Source organism: Emydura macquarii, unplaced genomic scaffold (genome assembly GCF_026122565.2).
Source record: "Emydura macquarii macquarii isolate MOO-44397 ecotype Brisbane River unplaced genomic scaffold, CSIRO-AGI_Emac_v2 contig_1045, whole genome shotgun sequence".
NCBI lineage: Eukaryota > Metazoa > Chordata > Testudines > Chelidae > Emydura > Emydura macquarii.
Window position 1 is genome coordinate 15,073,664 of NW_027131182.1, and position 18,802 is coordinate 15,092,465.

Here is an 18,802-nt window from a genome sequence, read left to right on the forward strand (position 1 = left end):
ACTGTGACCTTCAGATATGCCCACATGGGCGTAAGGGTCACACATGTGCCTTAGAACAGGTCACAGCACAGCATGATCTGCTGCCCTTTCCCTGGCATTTGCCCCAAAATCAATGTACCCCAAAGCTTTTCCTTCACATATAGGAGGGTAGTCCACTACTACTAAGAGCAATTTTAAATATCTTAAATGGGAGGCCTCAATATATCTGCCTTGCCTTCAAGCCCCTGCTTTTGACACCACATCATGATTCAGGCACATTATTGATTAACTCAATTAACATTCTCCCTTCATGTGATCAACTACAAATGCATTTAGTTGATGTTAGAGTCCGACAGAGTAGAAAACTATTAAATAACCATGCAACATTGAGGAGATTCCAGTGCAAGAGAAACCCATTTTGATCCTCTAACATTTAATCATATTCATTTGGGTCAAAAAGATTGCACAAAAATAAATAAAACCTCCTAAAAATTGAAGATTTGTGCCAAAGATTGAGCCTCTTCCTTGTTATTACTGGGAGGTCTCCAGAAAACTGCAACACAGCAACCTTGCCTGTAACTGCTACCTTCCTTCTATACGAAGGATATAATTTACTGGTCAGACACTGCACTTAAACAAAGCATTGACTATAGATTGAAAAAAAGCACTCATTACTTGCACAAATCAGCTAAAACAACCCAGCTTTTCCACAAGCTTTGAATGTTTTAAATCTTTGAATCAAGTACTCACCACTTGGAATATCCACACTAGTTATTCTAGAAGGGGGAGATGAGCCAGCACGATTTTTGGCTACAACACTAATTAAGCAATCATTTCCCCCAAGTTTTAATTCAGTGCTGTTCAAGGGTCCAGGGACCTCATGGGCCTTCAGCATTGTCTCTTGCAGGTAACATGACACTTCATAAGACAGTATTATTCCATTTGCTTCAGAAAGAAGTAACGGCTATGCAACAAAAAAGCACAAATCACATAAAAAAGCAAAACTATTGTTAAAAATCAGGACACAAGCTTACATGCATCTAATACTCAGAATTGGGTTTACCAAGCAAAAAAGACAGTAAAGCAAGAATATTTTTTGGAGTTAACACATGAGCACCTAAGACAACTCTCAAAGGGATAAATTTAAGGTAGTTATTCAGTATGTGAAATCCTACTTAATTCTATATGCAGCTATTTTTAGTAATACATCTACTTTTTAAAAAATATCAGAAAAATCATTTCTGGGATAATCATGTTTTAGTTTAGGACACTAATTTTCTTTCTGAGTAAAGGCATGATAAAATATTTAAGAACAATTAGATGTACTGGCTATAAACTTTGCACATATTGAAAGTATGTAAAAAAAAGTGACAAACACACAGAAGTACATACCTTCCAAAAGATTTTTAGAGTTTCTCTGACAGGACTTCTCTCTCTCCAGATATCTGGTCCTCTTGCAGGAGCTAAGAAAGAAGATTATATATGTATATATAAAACCATTAGGTAACTTGGTTAAGTATGTGGCTTACAAGTTCAATATTTTGACATAAAAGACAGTTCAGTAAACTTACGGGCTTCCAAAGTTGTGAGCTTCTTTTCCTCACTCCATTTACTCCATCTCCAGAAGTGCTCAGAAGCAGAACAGCGCACCCTGAATGTGTTTGTGATATATGGATGTAATGCGTCCACCCGAGCTCTGTAATTTGAGTTTTCTGCACCAGCCACTGAGACATTCTGCTGTTAAGAATTAATAGAATTCTATATGAAAATGTTTCCCCCTCCTGTATCATGCTAGAACCACCACCTGAAATAATGTTTTTTGAAAATCAACTGCAGTATTAAATATGTACAATCAGGTATCTGTGCAATTATTTATGAAGAATCTGTTATACAAAGTCTAGTGGTATGTAGTCTCTTCTAGGGGGAACAAAGGGGATGTGTGCCAAAAAGCCTACAAACCAGAATATATGGGGAAATAAATGTAAATGAAAGAAAATATATATAAGGAAAATATTTTACAAAAAATCACCTTTTACCGGTGAAAGTTTTTCAGTACAGAAATTAAAATACTGATAACTACTTTAAAACACACGTGGGTATATACTACATTGTCAACATTAGATGCTATCTCCCATGTGATAACGGGAATAATAAAGGAGAAGAGTAATCACTAAGCTGACATTTCTCCACTTTTCCAATCCCCTACCGTTTGACTTTCAAAAATATTTCACTCTCTGAATCACCAGAAAGGACTCTTCAGGTGACTGGTGATCCACTGACCATAATTTGAATACCTTTTTCTTTTGAGCTGGTTCCATTAGACTATATACAACAGCTACTGTCACTGAACACACTTTCTACATATGCATGAAATCCTGACTCTACTGAAATCAATGGCAAAATCCCCACTGATTTCAATGGGTTCAGGATTTCATCCATGGTGCTCATATTCTCACAGTGATGGGCATGGTATGAGAACCTGGACAGATAAATATTATTCTTCTTTCCTAAACTGGTGCCTGCACAAAGCATACTAGAGATAAACCGCTTGACCACCATTGATATTGTTCAAATAAAATATAGACCAGTAACAGTATTCCCACTGAGTGCTCCTTTTTCCTTCAAAGGAAAGCAAACATAATCCTAATCAGGTTTTAGTATAAATAGTCAACTGCACAGTATTCAGTTTAAAGTACTTAAAACAGTGTATAATAGTGACACAAAATGCATCCCACTATAAATTGTACACAGTCCCTCAGTTCCATAGCTGCTGTGAGAAATCATGATCCTGGGAACATTTCTTACTGAATCTAGTTATAAATACACATGCATCCTGGCTGCCAAGGATTTGTCTCCAGAGTGAATTTTAGTCTGAAATTAATTATAATTCTTTTTCTAATCCAAATGACAAATAGAAAATGTTAAAAAGCCAACAATTGAGCATATGGGTGGAAAGCTTCTGCCACTGTCACCAAAACATCTTGCAGTATTGATAATTTTACAGTTATTCCTTGATTACACTATACCTTGTCCACCTGTTCATTTATACTTTAGTGTCTGGAGAACAAGGTAGCAAAGCTAGATCTGTTGGAAAGTTTTGGTCTGCGTTTCAATAGCAGCCATCGAGGTCTAAACTTACTCATGTCTAAGTGTTGTTTCTTTTTCCTCTCCCACTCAAACCCTCAAGCAGTCTGTATGGTTTTTACTTGTGGTACCTAACATACTTTTTAGCACATTTTATAATATTCACACAAAGGATTCAAAATCTCTCAAACCATAGAGTATAAATAACACAGTTACTTACCAGTAACTGATGTTCATCGAGATGTGTTGCTCATGTCCATTCCACTAGAGGTGAGTGCGCGCCACTGTGCACGGCTACTGGAACTTTTTTCCCCTTAGCAGATCCTGTAGGGCCGGTTCCGGCGCACTCTGGAGTCCTGCATACATGCCACAGTATATGAGGCATTGCCGGCCCTACACCCCTCAGTCCCTTCTTTCCGCCAACTCTGGCGGCGGGGATGTGGGGTGTATTGTGGAATGGACATGAGTAACATCTTGAAGAACATCAGTTACTGGTAAGTAACCTTGTTTTCTTCTTCGAGTGCTTGCTCACATCCATTCCACTATAGGTGACTAACAAGCAATACCTTGGAGGTGGGCCGGAGTTAGCGGTAAGCTGCCTGCAGCCCAGCACTGCTGAAGCCCACTCCTTCCCATACCTTGGACAGAGGCGTGGTGGGACGTGAAGGTATGCACCGCCGGCCTGGCAACTGCTTTGCAGATGCCCTGTCCTAGCACTTCCGCTAGGAAGGCTGTAGATGGAGCTCGAGCTCTGTTGGGTGAGCTGTGACGTCCAGAAGCAGCACCTTCACCTGCTCGTGGCTGAACGCGATGCAGGAAATTATTCACAAGGAAATTGCACCGGACAGAGACCGGTGAATCTTTCATCTGATCGGATGCTGTGAGGAAGCGCTGCATTGCTCTCCAGAATGGCCTCATACATCTGATGCAGAAGCCAGGGCCTCATTCGCGTTTTAGCGAGTGCTGCCTTCTCCTCTCCTCCAAACTGTGTGGTTCGGGGAAACCTGAGGAGAATATATGATTGGTCCAATGAGACTCAGCAATCACCTTGGGCTGGGGGGACCCGGTGCAGTCTCAACTTAGCCTTATATTATATACTACAGTATGAAGGAGGAGCTCTGAGATCAGAGCTCTGATCCTGGAAACCTTCTTTCCCGAGGTAAATACCCCCAGGGAGGCCACCTTCTCGGAAGGCCAGAGTAGACGGCATGACGCCGTGAGTTTCAGGGAGGGGCCCGTGGGCTGGGAAGGACCAGGTCAAGATCTCAGGGAGGCACTGGGTCGTGGGCCTACGGATAGAGTCTCCCACTCTCTTCAGGGACCGAACCGCCATCTGATGGGAAGACCGCAATCTCCCTTCCAGCGGCTGATGGAAGGCTGATACGGCTGCTAGGTGGGCCTTCAGAGACGCCACGGTCAGTCCCAGGAGCTTTAACTGCGGCAAGTATTTCCTGGATTGCCTACACTGGCGAGAGGCTGGGCAGAGTATCTCAGGACTGTCCCTGGCAGGCAACAGCCACTTCCACTTAACCCGGTACATGAGCTGTGTCGAGGGCTTCCTGATACCCATCGGTACTCCCAAGGCTTGTTCCAAGTGGCTTGCTCAACGCCTCTCGGCCACTGATCTATCACTCCCTGAGGTGTCGAGGGTCCAGGTCTGGGATCGCGCTGGTTCGGAGGCTCCAGAGGAGGACGATCAAGAAATCAAGCAGCATGCTGAACCCCTGCTGGCATAGCCAAGCTGGAACAATCGAGATGGCATTTGTTTAGCCCCCTCCTCGTTTTGAGCAGGACTGTATGCAGGAGGGGAAAGGTGGGAAAGTGAATGTGAAGGTCTCTGACCACTACAGACGAATGGCGTGGCGTTGGCAAGCGCCCCCGCCCCTTGACCATGGAGAGAGCAGCACTGCGGACACCTCATGCTGCAGTCCGATACAGATGGATTCCCTTTGAAAACCCCCCTCCAGACGGTCGTAGATGTCCTTAGTGGGAGCAGCGACCCCTCGTGGGGAGGAAGAGTTACCCCTTGACGCGGTCTGCCTCACCGTTCCTCACCCCTGGGAAGTGATCACCGCCAGGTCCTAAGGACCAATAGGTTCCCTTCATAAGGCTGACAAGTAGGCTCTCACCACCTGTCTATGTAGTACATGGTCGCTATGCTGTCTGTCAGCACCTGTACCTCCCTGCTTTCGATAAAGTGCAGGGACATTCCGCAAGCCTTGCGAGTGTTTTGCGGGTCTTCACATCGGTGTGCCAATGCCTCTCCTCCCTTGGCCAGATGCCTTGTGAGCCGAGGCAAGCACTTATATGGCACTTTACCCTCTGCTCGAGGCGGCCGCTATCAGGGTAACTGAAGGAGCCTGTTCCATAAATGGAACGCCCCTTCACACATCCCGAGGAGTCGTTCACTAGTCTCGGGAGGCTAGGGCTTGCTGTTGTTGGGGTTTTTTTGGAGGGGGAGGGGAGGAGAAGGGATTGTAGCCTCCCGGTGCAAGAGCTGCCTTCTCATACTGCATCCCGGGGCCATGACTGAAATGGCCGAAGCTTCAGGCTAGCTATCCTTGCCCCATAGATGCAGGCCACCCTGTGACCTATCGGCTGTCGGCAACATTTGGCCATTGTTGTAGGGCATTTGTGCATGTTGCCCCTCCTGAGGGACTCTGTCCCACAGCATGGCTGGGGCAAGAAGGTCTGGTCCAGGAAGCAACCAGTCACGCCAATGCACTCCGTAGGCTGCACCTGAGTTAACATGAACTTTGTGTGTTTACCAGCAGGACCCGCCAGACGCAAGAGACGCCTGACCAGCTCACACTGCTCTGGGCTTGGGACCTGGGCCTGCCTGGGCAGATTGTGCACCGTCCAGCACGCAGTTACCACTGCCAGGTCTTCAGTAAACACCATCAGCCAAGTAACAGACTGTGGAGTAAGCCGTAAAGCGTTAGAGGGAGTCAACCCCTATGAAGTGAAGGAACCTTTGAGGATGTGCATCCCTGACATCCAGGGTGGCATACCGGGCTCCTGTTTCCACTACTGGAGCTGGGGGGACCATGAGAGACTTGAGCCCCTTGTTTGGTATTTGTGAGATGACATAGGTCTGCCACCGTCCTCAAATCCCCCCACCTTTTTTTTGTTTTTGTTTTCGGGGGACGAGGAAGTACCTCGAGTAGAAACTCTTTCGCCATCGCCTGCGGGACCTCTCCCACTACTCCTGGCCGAGGCACCCTCAACCTCTTAGATGTGAAAGTGCCACTGAGAGGGAGGAAGGGGAAGGTGTCGAGGGGCTGGGGGGAGGAGATGACTGGAGGCCCTAGCTTGCCAAACTATCTCAAGGACCCAGTGGTCTGAAGGCCTTCTGGCTCACCCAAGCTGTCCTTGTGATCACCAGCAGAAGGGGCCTTTTCCGATTGCCCTATTGCCGAGAGGACCCTTACTGAGAGCCTAAGGAGCCAGTCAGGGTGGATGGTGTCTCCTAGACCCCCTGACTCTGTCCTATTGCCCGCAGGTCGCGAGACGGCCGTGGCTGGCATCTCTGCTGCTGCTGTCCCTGGAAACCTGCCTGATACCTGAAAGTCTGTGGTGCATAGCAGCCCAGGGAACAGAGCATGGTTTAGGGGTCCCTGAGACCATGCAGCTTCACCTCTATCCCAACCGATGAGAAGGCTGACCTGTACACGGAAGGGCCCTGGATGGGCTGCTGGACCTTTTCGGGGTAGCCCGGGATTGTAGCTACTAGCCTCTGGGCATGCAAATGACATGGGGTATGGCTCTGCCCACCAAATCAGCAGCAACTAAGGGTGCCAGGAGCGTTGCTCTAGATCCAGTAGTACCTTCTTCTGCAATGGCATACAGGTTCAGCATCTGCTCCTGGGCAGGGCCTCAGCAAAGCGGCTCATTGAGTCCCCCGAGGGCTCACCTTCCACTTGCTGGTAGCATTAATGAATAAAGTTTTCTCCAAACAAGTCTGGCTTGCAGTTGCCCTTGTTCTTTGGAGTAGAGCCCTTCTGCGCTGCCTATCCCTGTGGTTGGCGGCAACCACCACCAGGGACCCGGAGCAGGGTAGTGAACAGTATTCAGACCCCTCGGCTGGGCATAATACTTCTCTTGGCTCATTTAGGCATCAGGCTACGGAGGAGGGGTTTTGCCGCGAGACCCTCACTATGTTGAGCGCCCCTCTGTAGGCCAGGAAGGCTACCACTCTGTGGAGCCCTTCGGTAGCATTTTAAAGGTTGTCTGATGCCCCCCCTTTGCTCCTCTGCCTCCAGCCCCCAGGTGAAGGCCACATCTTGAGCAGTTCCCGGTGTGCTCTAGAATCAACCAGGGCTTGGGAGCGTGCTTCATCTGGCGGGTGGGGGGTCTCTGCAGGCTGCAGCCCCTCTTCCCGCCGACAGGCGGCCCCATAGAAGTCCCCGCCTGTGGGGCTGAGCCGTCATCCAAGGGCGCATGGTAGCTCCTTCCTTGTACTTGAAGTGCTAACTGCATCTCTGAGGGGTTGATGGACTGTGGTCCCTCCCCCCCCCCCCGGAAACCCCCTACGCCCCCATACAGCCATTGGGGTGACCATTGCCTCTGAGGCCAACTGCCTGGGACTCTGGCACCTTTCGTTGATGGTTTCTCCCCCAGGTACTGCATCCCCAATGGGACACTGAGGCACCGACAGACCACTGCTGGGGCTCCCCGAAAGTCTCTTACTGTGCGGTACCATCACTCGAGAGCGACCCCTCAGCAACAATGACCTTGACTACCAAGTTCGTCGTGGGTGCTGCAGCCAGAGTAGGTGTACGGACAACGCTCTGGCGAGCTGGGTTGACCCGAGCATCATCCCTGCATAAAGAACTTTTTGCACTCTGCATGCGTCGCAGCGGTGAGTCAAGCTCCAGTGACGAACTCTGACTGGCCTTGGTGCTGAGCGAATTCCTTGGTGCAGAGTCTGTCTCCGGCCACCAAGTTTGGCACAGCCTCGGTACGGGACGAAACCTTGGTGCCGAGGCTGTCTCCGGCATTCGGGCTTGCCTCGGTGTGGTGGGGGGGCGAACACCTCGGTGCCGAGTCTGTCTCCGGCATCTGGGGTTCAGCGCTACCTTGGTGGTGGGGGGGGAGGGGGAGGGCAGTGTGTGTGTGTGTGTGAGTGAGAGAGAGAAGTCCTCGGTGCCAAGCCTGTATCTGGCTACCGGGTTCTGCACCGCCTGGAGAACTCCTCGGTAAGGAAATTATCTCCGGTGATCGGGATCAGTTCCGCTTCCTTGCGGGCGAACTCTTCATTGCCGGAGCGGTGGGATGGACCTCTCCCGGTACCGGGGGATCGAGACCAGTGTCAGGTGGGCGACTTCGCTCTCCGCCTCGATGCAGGTCGGTCCAGCGACCGCAACCTGGGATGACTTGTAGGGGACCATTCCTGTTCTACCCTAGGAAACCAATCTGCAGGAGATCTTCCTCTCCATACCGGGGATCTCCTGAGCTGTTCAGGGGGTCCCAACATAGGCTTCCCCGTAACGCCAGCCTCTTCTCTCTCACGGAGGTATGGGCGGTGGTGGCATATGCAAGGCCAACAAGGCTCTTGCCACCCGACGGCCACCTAAGTCAACGGCCAACGCCAACGCCCCTGAGTCAGGGGAAGCTCCCTGGCTGGAGACACTGACTCCAGCAGCGGGTCTCCGTGAGGCAACCTCGGCGCGGATCAGTGCTCAATCCCGCCTGCTCTGACGGTGCGGGAGAGTATCCACGCTCTGTCTTCGCAATGCCGAGTCGGGTCGGTGCCGGCGGTGCCTCCTGCACCGATGGCACACTGGATACTGCAGCGAAGCAGGTTGGCTCGGAGCCAGCTTCGGGCTCCACGAGCCAGGCTTTCAGGAGAATTTTCTGGTGGTCTGAAAGCCTCTCTCTTCTCACAAAGGGCTTCCCCCCACACTTCAGGCAGTGGGGTTCAGTTAGTGGGAAAGCCTTCCCGCTGAAAATGCGCGGCTTGAAGCCATGACACTGGAGCATTCCTGCTCCCGGTAAAGTCTAAGCTAAACTATCTCAAAGTCTCTAACTATCACTACAACAAATATTAATCTAACTAACTAACTAACACTAAAAAACCTTGTTTAAAGTTTAAAACACGGGGAATTAAGCGCTTGCGCAGGCAGTTCCAGTAACCATCACAGGCGGAAAGAAAGAACTGAGGGGGTGTAGGGCCGGCAGCGCCTCATGTACCGCGGTATGTACACGGGACTCCAGGGGGCGCCGGAGCCAGCCCTACAGGATCTGCTAAGGGGAAAGAAGTTCCGGTAGCCATGCACGGAGGCGTGTACACACCTATAGTGGAATGGACATGAGCAAGCATTTGAAGAAGAACAGGATTTTGGAGTGCACAGCTAAGAAAGACCAGGTTGACACAGCTTTGAAACTATAGCCCACTGAGCTATATTTAAACCAGAGACCTCCCCACTGAAGTTCATTTAAAAAACAAAACAGACATTGCCATTAAAATGTGTTTTCCACTGCCTACAGCAGGCTTTAGATCAGGCTCTGGGATATGGTACAAGCTCTTTATTCATAATACGTTCTGAGTTCTCGGGTGTTACGCACTTACAGTAGGTGTTTTATATAATGGTAGCTTTAGGAGATGAATAGATGATAATCTACAATTTTAGAAAGGGGGAGATTAATAAAACATTGTATGCTGCCAGCACAATACAGCAGCATGCAAGGGACCTTAAGAATTTTTCTGGAGGCTATACGTCTATACTTGGAGCTGGGGATGTGATTGCCAGTAGTGCAGAAGTGCTCGAGTTAATGCACTGTATATAGCAGTGTAGGTGGCTAACATGGGAGGCAGCTTGGGGCTAGCTTTCAGGGAATCTGAGCAGGAACGTACTCAAGGCAGCTAGCCCGAGCCTGTGCTACACCAGCTACATTGCTATTTTTAGCAGGCTACCTTGAGCAGGACTAGTACAGGTACGTATACGTGAGCTCAGACTCACGTCCCCACCTCCAATGTAAGGTCCTGAAAGGGACCTCTTATGATGGCTGCATGGGGGGGAATAAAGGGACAAGAACTCATGGTAAGTCTACTGTGTGCATGATCATTGAATCCCAATCAGCATCAAGTTTCAGGAATCCTATCTCTTCCCTCCAATTTTTGCTGAAATTTTGACAACATCTAGCAGGTGCCTTTTGTTTTCTCTAAATTATAGATGTAGAAGACTTCAGCAAAGGTATCCTACTAACACACTCAGCTTATCTTGCTCAATGGGAAAATTCTTCCCCTCATACAGTCTTTACATCATCCACAGATAGTAGTAGTGAGTTGTTGAAACAGCTGACAAACCCAATTTACACCCAATGAAACTATGAACATTCCACATTACGCCAACTGTAAAAGTGGCTTGGAAACTGCAAGACTGGAATCTTAAAACAACTTCAAAGAATTTTCAGAGTAGAAGAGTGTAGTGATAATGTGTGCATGACTGCTGCCAAAGACACAACCACTACGATCTATCTCCTAAAACTGGTAATTTAATGAAGAGATCTTCAGAAAAGCAATTTTGCAAACTTATGAGAGAACTCAAATATTATGGCTAATTTTAATGCTTTGCAACGTCTCAAAAATACTACTAAATTTTGCCTGTTATGACCTACCACTGAACTGTGAGAAGAACTGGAAGTAAACACGATTAGAGCTTCTCTGTAAGCTTAGGAGCTAGACTTCTGATATTTATCACAGTTAGTATTCAAGTAAATAGTCAGCATAACTTATCAGTTTTTCTTTTCTTGGAACAAAATTGTAAAGAAATGAATTTCAATAAAACGATCAACATTTCAGCAGAACAAAATTACATTAATACTACTACTCACCAATTGTTGTTCTGAATTACTGTTGCTAATTTCAATTTGACACAGAAGTCGAATTTGAATAAGGTTGCCGGGTATATACCAAGACAGATAGGCAGTTGTTGAACTATTAGTGCTCACAGTAAATTTATCAGGAGTTTCCAGATGAACTGAAATTAAATTTATAAAGAAACTCAACTAGGATTTTTTAAAAGGCGATAAATAGCTTTTATTATTATTTTTAGTTCTGTAAGAAAAATCTTAAAGTAGTCAAAAATAATCAAGAGAATAACAGAATATTCATCAGATTGATAATTATTGTGACAGCTGGATGTTGTTTTAAAGCAAATAATATATATTAGTATATTGTTATGAAGGCACAACAGCAAGCAGTTTTCGTCTATACTGAAATTTTGGCTGACACTCATGGTAATAGTTTTACTTCAGTCAGAAACTGTAATTGGCATAATGGCCAAGGAGTTAAAGTAAATTACAGCATAACATTATTCCTATTAACTGCTATTGATTTTACTACAAATTAGCTACTATTTCAAGGATCACAGTGACTGTTTCACAAGATCATATCAGTATTTGATCAAACAGGAAATTAACCAAAGACACCCACAATCTTAATAATTGGAAAGTGGGGCAAAAATATAAAAATCCTATCCTACAAAACGTAGTAGGGCAAGGCTATATAATACACCATTTCCCAACCAGCTCCTTTCATTTCTTTTATCCTAAGACCTTTGAATTCTGGCCACAGGTCCTCTGTGCCTCCTATTAGGAAGAGTATTGGTTTTTGGTTTTTTGGGGTTTTTTTTTTTTGGGGGGGGGGGGGGGGGGGGGGAGAGAAAATCACACAGTGCATATGCAAACCCAGCACTCTGGGTCACCTGACCAATATAGGGATTTGTGTGCTGTGTTTGAGAACTGTACAGTAATAGTACCAATGAAGGACAGATAGGTCGCATGCAAAAGGAAGAGAATTGGGTAACTGGGGGGAAAAGGCAAAGAACAGCATCTGTACAACAATCCTACATTCTAAGTAGTTGAGACAGTTCTATTTCAACATTGCCTGATATTTTGCAACTGTGTTGCCAATTTAAACAATAAGCTGCTGTACATGGAAAAATGTATCAAAACCCAAGTTCTATAATGAACATTTAAATGTAATTTTCTATTTATTATTTGCCACTGCAGTTTTCAGGAGGAAAATATGAACACTGAACACAAGAACGGGTGCCAGGGATTTGTTTATGTGTGTATGTGTTATGGAGGCACAGAAGGAAAGTGCCACATTTTACTGCTACTTTGTAAAACCCTGATCCCGTTAAGACATATGCGTGTGTTTAACATCATGCACCATCTGCAGACATATTGATGTCCTGGTGTCACTCACAGTGCAGAAAGTTAAGGCCAAGCATAAACCTTTACTAGAATTGACTGAAATATTATGTGCCATGTAAATGACAGATATTTAGATAGTTTCTAGTGCACAAGATTCTTCTCCTAACATGGGGCTAAAGGTGCTGTGCAGAACTGCTATCGCACCTTATCCTTATCCACCTGTCAGCGCACACTCTAGAAGAAAAGGACCTTTTCTTAATCCCAACTATTGAGAATCCAAACCAATGAAGAAAATAAACCAAAAATAATTACAAATGCAACTTTCCATAATCAGTGCCCAATGAGTCTATCATCTATTTCACTAACCCGCTATTTGATAAACCTTTTTGTTTTTGCACCCCCAGTTAATGCTCACCTCTTTGATTTACATCAATTAAGAGCGATGATTCCGTTTGACCAATAGGATTGGATGCTCCTAGTGTGAAACTGTAGATTTTCTGATTGGCATGCACTGGAAAGTCACAGCGATGTTTCTTACTCAATTCATCTACTTTGCATGTAACATTTTCTCTAGATATTCTGTGAATTAAAAAAAAGATTATTTTTAATTTCTGAGCAACCCATTTTACAGCACTGAATTGAAGTTTCTTAGTACCGACTTCACTGAATGAAGATGCTGGAAGGAAGGAAAGGCATGTCAGCTATGCCATTATTTAGTTAATGCAGTGCCATTATTTTCCTATCCCTTGCTGCATTGCATAGTACATTCAATTTAATGCCACAGTGTAGCTTTGATTGGCATTAGTCACAAAATCCACTGCCCCCAGCCCAAAGAGAATATCTTTTCCTTCTTCTTAGCACAATCTACTTCATCCTCACTTTAATTTTTACTTCCACCCTTATCTATTTTCTCAGGCTTCTGAAGAGGTAAGTACTATAGCAAGCATCGAAGGTCAAAACCAGGCTTTAGGGCCCTGATTCAGGAAAGTATTCTTATTCAGGACAGCACTTAAGCACATACCTATCTTTAATGGGATGTAAGTATTTGCTTAAGTGCTTTCCAGAATCAGGAACTGGCTGATCCAGCAGAGAGAGTAGGTTCTAGCGTTAAGGTCTTTGCACTAAAGATGACTTGTCCCTCCCCATCTAAACCAGAGTCATGCACCTTGAGTGCCTCAGGTGATCTCAGCTGCCTCTGGGCCACACAAGGAGAGAAGTAGTCCATCAGTTAGCTAAGACACAAATTATTTATGTTTGTATATGATAAAGCCAAAACACTGAATTGCATCTGAAAGCAAAATGAAAGCCAGTGCTGAACAGGTATAATGTATTCTCTCTATGCAACTAGCCACCCTCATCTACACTAGCAGAAGTCTGAGTGGTTTTTTAGGGGTAGCCCCATGTAGGGGCTGCAATAGCCCACTGTGCACTCACAACAAGGAGAAAGCTCAGCTCCAGAGTCCTCAACAAATGTTGGGCTGCCGATTTGCTGTGACCACTGTTTTTTGTGTTGACCAGTCCAATCTCATTGTTTCCTTCTGCTCCCACATCTGTTTGTCTTATCTGCCTGTTGTCCATATTCTTACACTTAGGATGTAAGCTCTTTAGGACAGGGATCCTCTTTTTGTCATGTTTGTACAATGCTTATCACAATGGAGCTACCATAACGTAAGTAATGAATAGTAGAACTTCCACCATCAAATATCTCATAAAAGAAATGTGCCCCCAACCCTGATTATTCTATCACATATATTGCAATACTATATTGCAATCATGTGATTCTGATTTAAAAATCACTTCCAACTTCCTGTATATTTTTATATTTATTTTAAGCTCTAAGCCATGGAGAGTTTAAATGACTGGAATGGGCATGCAGCAGTCATTCAGTGTCCTAGGAAGCCCGTAACATACTTATTCCTATTTTAACTTTTTAACCCTTTCTTACTAAATTGCTTTACCTTTCAAACAAAATATACTTTGTTCGTCGTTGCCTGTACAGTCCTGTGGGTTTGCCTGAGTTCCAGCTACATATTATATTAATAAAGGTTCGTGTTTCACAGCTTAGGTTTTGTGGAACATCAGGAGCATCTGTAGCAGAGAAAGAAAACAAAACAATCAGCCTGCATGTTCATAGAATAGACCATAACACAGAAGATCAGACAATTGCTTAGAAGTCTGTTAACTGCTGAAAGTAATATTTTGTTTCCATAATATATAGCAGGGGTGGCCAAACTGTGACTTGTGAGCTGCATTCGGCTCTTTTGCAGTTAAAATGCGGTTTGCGGAGCCCCCTATGCCCTCCCATTCTCCACCTACCAGACTTGGGTGGGGAGCTCAGAGCTTCTGCCCTGCAGCAGGGTGCTGGGATAAGAGGGCTCTGCCCAACAGGCAGCGGGGTCTTGGGGAGTTCAGTACATTTGGCCACCCCGATATATAGCAATAACAATTACGTCTCAAAGCTGCAAACAATTACAATAAAATGTGCTTAATTTTAAACACGTTAACAATCCCCATTGTCTAATGCTTGACTTCAACGGGATTACACCCATACTTGAAGTTAATCACATGCATATGTGTTTCCAGGATCAGGGCCTTGAACTACAAGCATTACACCATTATACAAAACATGTTTCAAAGATCCCAAACTGCACAGTTTTGCCTCCAAGCAACTTCGGAAGGTTATTGGGTTGTGTGCCATGTTTTGGCAACTGCCTCCAAGCAACTTAGTACAGACACAGGAGTTTGTAAAACGCTTGAATGCACCAGACATTCAAGGATAGACAGATCTGCAAGTATGCTGCACTGTCACTGATCCACAGCTGATATTTTGTACACCGCTGACTTATATTTATACGCAGAGTTCTCATTTTAGAAGTTCCATATGGAATGGAGAGTATGTTAGAGTTAAAAAGCGTTCTTTGGGGTTTTTATTTTTTAAATCACCTGTGTAAGATTCAAAATCAGTAACAAAATATGCAGACTGAACTACTAAACACACCTTTAAAATCAGCTGTTTGAACAACTGATTCTTTCTCTGCTTACTTGCCAGTCTCCAAGTTTAAGGTGGTGTTTATTTCCCCACAGTCAGTGATGTTATATACACTAAAACTGGCAAGGAGCTGCATTGTGTTGTTGGAGGTATTAATAATGTCCTCATCCACTGTAGGGAAAGCACAGAACTCTGAAATTGCCTGTTATGGGAAAGAGGAACTAAACATTTACAGTATTTTGTTTTAAGATGTAATTATATCTGTAGGAGGTTTTTTTAGGCTTGTAACCCTATACAATCAACTAATGATTTGGCATCTTAAACAGATTAAAACTTTTCCATTCATTTTTCAAATATTAATGTTTTCCATGAGAAACTAATAATTTTATAACTGGATTCTTTACTGTAACAAGGTAGCCAAAAGCTAATGCACTGGATAGGGAAGTTCAACATTCAACCTGCCAGTTTGAACACTTTATATTTTTGGTAGTTAAACACCAAATGAGATTCAGCTGGAAAGGTTGGTAATGTAAGGTTTAATATCCTTGCTTTCTTGCTCCACTATTTGCCCTCTAGGGATCAAATGAGAAATTCTAGGGCTTTGCAAAAGGAACAGGTATAAGTGTAACAGAAGAAACACAAGGACTAATCTTCAAGCAATTGCGTTCTGAGTCACAGAAGCGTAACTGGTTTAAGTGTAACTGGTGAAACGCAAATGGCTAATCTTCAAGCAACTGCGTTCTGGGCCACAGAAACGGTGACTTTGGAAATGCAACAGGAAGAAGAAAGAGCTTTTGACAGCCACAAACACATTCTGCTGGGTGTCAGAATTTTCACTGTTAACATTTCACACTTAGGCAGGGAACTGTACATATATGATGGGCAGAAACCAATAAAATAAGTGTGGTAATGACTTATTTGTGAATAAACAGTCACCACCTCTTGACAGACCAAAAATCAGGATAGGCTCCTCTTATAACACATGCCTGTCTCTGCCCCTCTTCAGTGATTAGAGATCATTATAATGGATATAAAATTGATATTTTGATGTACTCACTTGGCTAGTGGGAAGTTGGGGATGGAGACAGTTATCACCCTCCTGTACAGTTGGGAGGGGTTTATATTCCACACTCTTCCCTCTACCCTCGGGTGGGTGATGGTGCTCTCAGCAGCTCTTTATCTCTCCTCCCTCAATCTCCTCCTCCCCACATACGCTCATCAGAAGTTTGAAGGATCTGGGGCATCTTCTGGTGGCATTGAGCTGCCAGGTTCTAGTGGAGATTATCTATTTCTATTCTGTTTACACTGCATCCTTATCGCTATGGCATCTGAGCATTTGGGGTGCTTTAGATGGGTCATTAATGTTTAAAAAAAGCACCTCCCCACACAAAACGTAAAATACCCTTCGAAACCAGGGATAGGCCAAACTAAGCCACTCTTTTAAAGCAAGAGGGCTGGAGTCATAAAAGCATTTAGTTTTCCTTCTTACATTTTCATTTTCTCAAGGTGAATAAACCATAGTGAACCTCACTTCAGTAACAGTGTTTTGTACTTACATCCTACAAATAATACTGTTCCTGCTGCATTATCTGGCTGCAACGAACACCATACATTTGTCCCACTAGGAATTGAAGCACTGACATTTTGCACTTTAATTGCACTGCTCCGCTTGCTGAGGTGAAGGAGTGGATACCTTTCTGATCCGTATTTCATATATTTTATACTTTCCCCTTCACTGTATAAACAGCAAAATGTCATATCTGAGCCGACTGGTACCACTTTGTCTTGAGGGTAAACCACAGCGTTACTGAGCTCAGTATCTTTTCCTAGAAGGAAGAAAAATAATACACGATCAAATAATTTTTGTTGTTCAATAAAGTAAGATTACTTTCTTATATAGTCAGCTGGTCAGTGCTTAAACACAAGGTAGGAGCACTCAGGCTATTCTATTTTGTATAAAACCCCTCCTGCAAAATGTACAGAAATCTATTTTTAATACGTTTCACCCACTCATAACATTTGTTACAGCACATTATCACCTTTACATATTTAATTGAAACAGTCTCACAAGAACCACAATGGTCTATCAACTCTCAGAATTAAAAGGTAATATTATTCATTCAATGTTTATTTTGAATTCCACACAGTTTTAAAGGTATTTAAGATCTGTGCAATATGCAAGAAAACAAACATACCAGGAACTGTTTTAATTAGGCTCCATTCACTCCACTCCTTCCTACCAGTAAAAACTGATTCATTAATGTAACATCTAATTTTCACATAGTGCGAAGTACACTCCAAAGGCATATCAGATGTCCAATTCCAAGAAAGAACAGTGTCTTTACCAGTCAAATTTGAATTATAAGTCGCCTAAAAAGAAAAACAAAAAAGCGTTTTCAAAGATAGACAATACAAGCATTATAACCTGCTAAGTTAGTTAGTTAATACCACTTAGAAAATGGGTTTCCTCCCTTGTAAATTTTGACCCCAATACACCCATAGTAATGAAAAAAATTCAATTTTGCTGAAGTTTTCCAAGGAAATTTCAATTTTTTGGCAAAGTTTTCAAATAGGAAATGCTGGCATAGTGCCTCATGTCCCACTCTCCTCTATGGGCCTGGCTCCCCATCTGGATCAATATCCTATGCACCATGGGCTTCATTTTTGCTGAGCTACCACAATGCATCATGGGAGTCCATGGCTGCACTGTATCATGTGTGATGTAGTCCAGCTAGAGAACCCAACCCATAGAGGAGAATAGGAGCAAGAGATACTGTGATAGCATTTCTGAATACAAAGTTTTCAGTTTTTGGCCAAAACCAAAAACACAAGTGTTGGTTTGATGAAAAATAGAAGTCTTTCATAGGAAGCAGACACTTTATGAAAAACTTTATTTATCCCCAACTCCTCACTAATTTTCCACTGAAAAGCAGTTTCAACAGAAAATTTTCAACCTCCCTCCATTCTGAAAATTGATCATTTATTCCTATCCTTTGCTTCCTATCTTTTAACCAGTTACTGCTACAGGAGAGGACTGCTCACTTTACTTAAGAGCCTTTGGCGAGGGACCTTGTTAAAGGCTTTCTGAAAATCTAAGTACACTATATCCACTGGATCACCCTTGTCCACATACTTGTTGACCTCCTCAAAGAATTCTAGTATATTGGTGAGGCATGATTTCCCTTTACAAAAACCATGTTGACTCTTCCCCAACAAATTGTGTTCCTCTATATGTCTGATAATTCTGTTCTTTACTATAGTTTCAACCAATTTGCCTGGTAATGAAGTTAGGCTTACCAGCCTGCAATTGCCGGTATCGCCTGTGGAGCCTTTTTTAAAAATGGGCGTCACATTAGCTATCCTCCAGTTATCTGGTACAGAAATTGATTTAAATGATAGGTCACATACCACCATTAGTAATTCTGCAATTTCACATTTGAATTCCTTCAGAACTTTTGGGTGGATACCATCTGGTCCTGGTGATTTATTACTGCTTAATTTCTCAAAATATTCCAAAACCTCCTCTAATGATACCTCAATCTGGAACAGTTCCTCACATTTATCACATAAAAATAATGCTTCAGTTTG

The 18,802-nt window shown here is 44.1% G+C and overlaps 1 protein-coding gene across 2 annotated transcripts in view; it reads right to left on the bottom strand.

Annotated features, from left to right (window-relative positions):
• Positions 1–18,802, bottom strand: part of LIFR (LIF receptor subunit alpha) — a 76,680-nt gene that overhangs the window by 14,808 nt on the left and 43,070 nt on the right. The window contains exons 6-13 of one of the 2 annotated variants that reach the window (XM_067545552.1): positions 17,410–17,584; positions 16,771–17,040; positions 14,184–14,313; positions 12,641–12,804; positions 10,900–11,045; positions 1,551–1,713; positions 1,372–1,442; positions 730–943 (exon numbers count right to left, since the gene is read on the bottom strand). In XM_067545552.1, the coding sequence (XP_067401653.1) occupies positions 730–943; positions 1,372–1,442; positions 1,551–1,713; positions 10,900–11,045; positions 12,641–12,804; positions 14,184–14,313; positions 16,771–17,040; positions 17,410–17,584 (1,333 nt within the window). Of the gene's footprint in view, positions 1–729; positions 944–1,371; positions 1,443–1,550; positions 1,717–10,899; positions 11,046–12,640; positions 12,805–14,183; positions 14,314–16,770; positions 17,041–17,409; positions 17,585–18,802 lie in introns of both variants that reach the window. The other variant, XM_067545551.1, reaches the window with a different exon arrangement.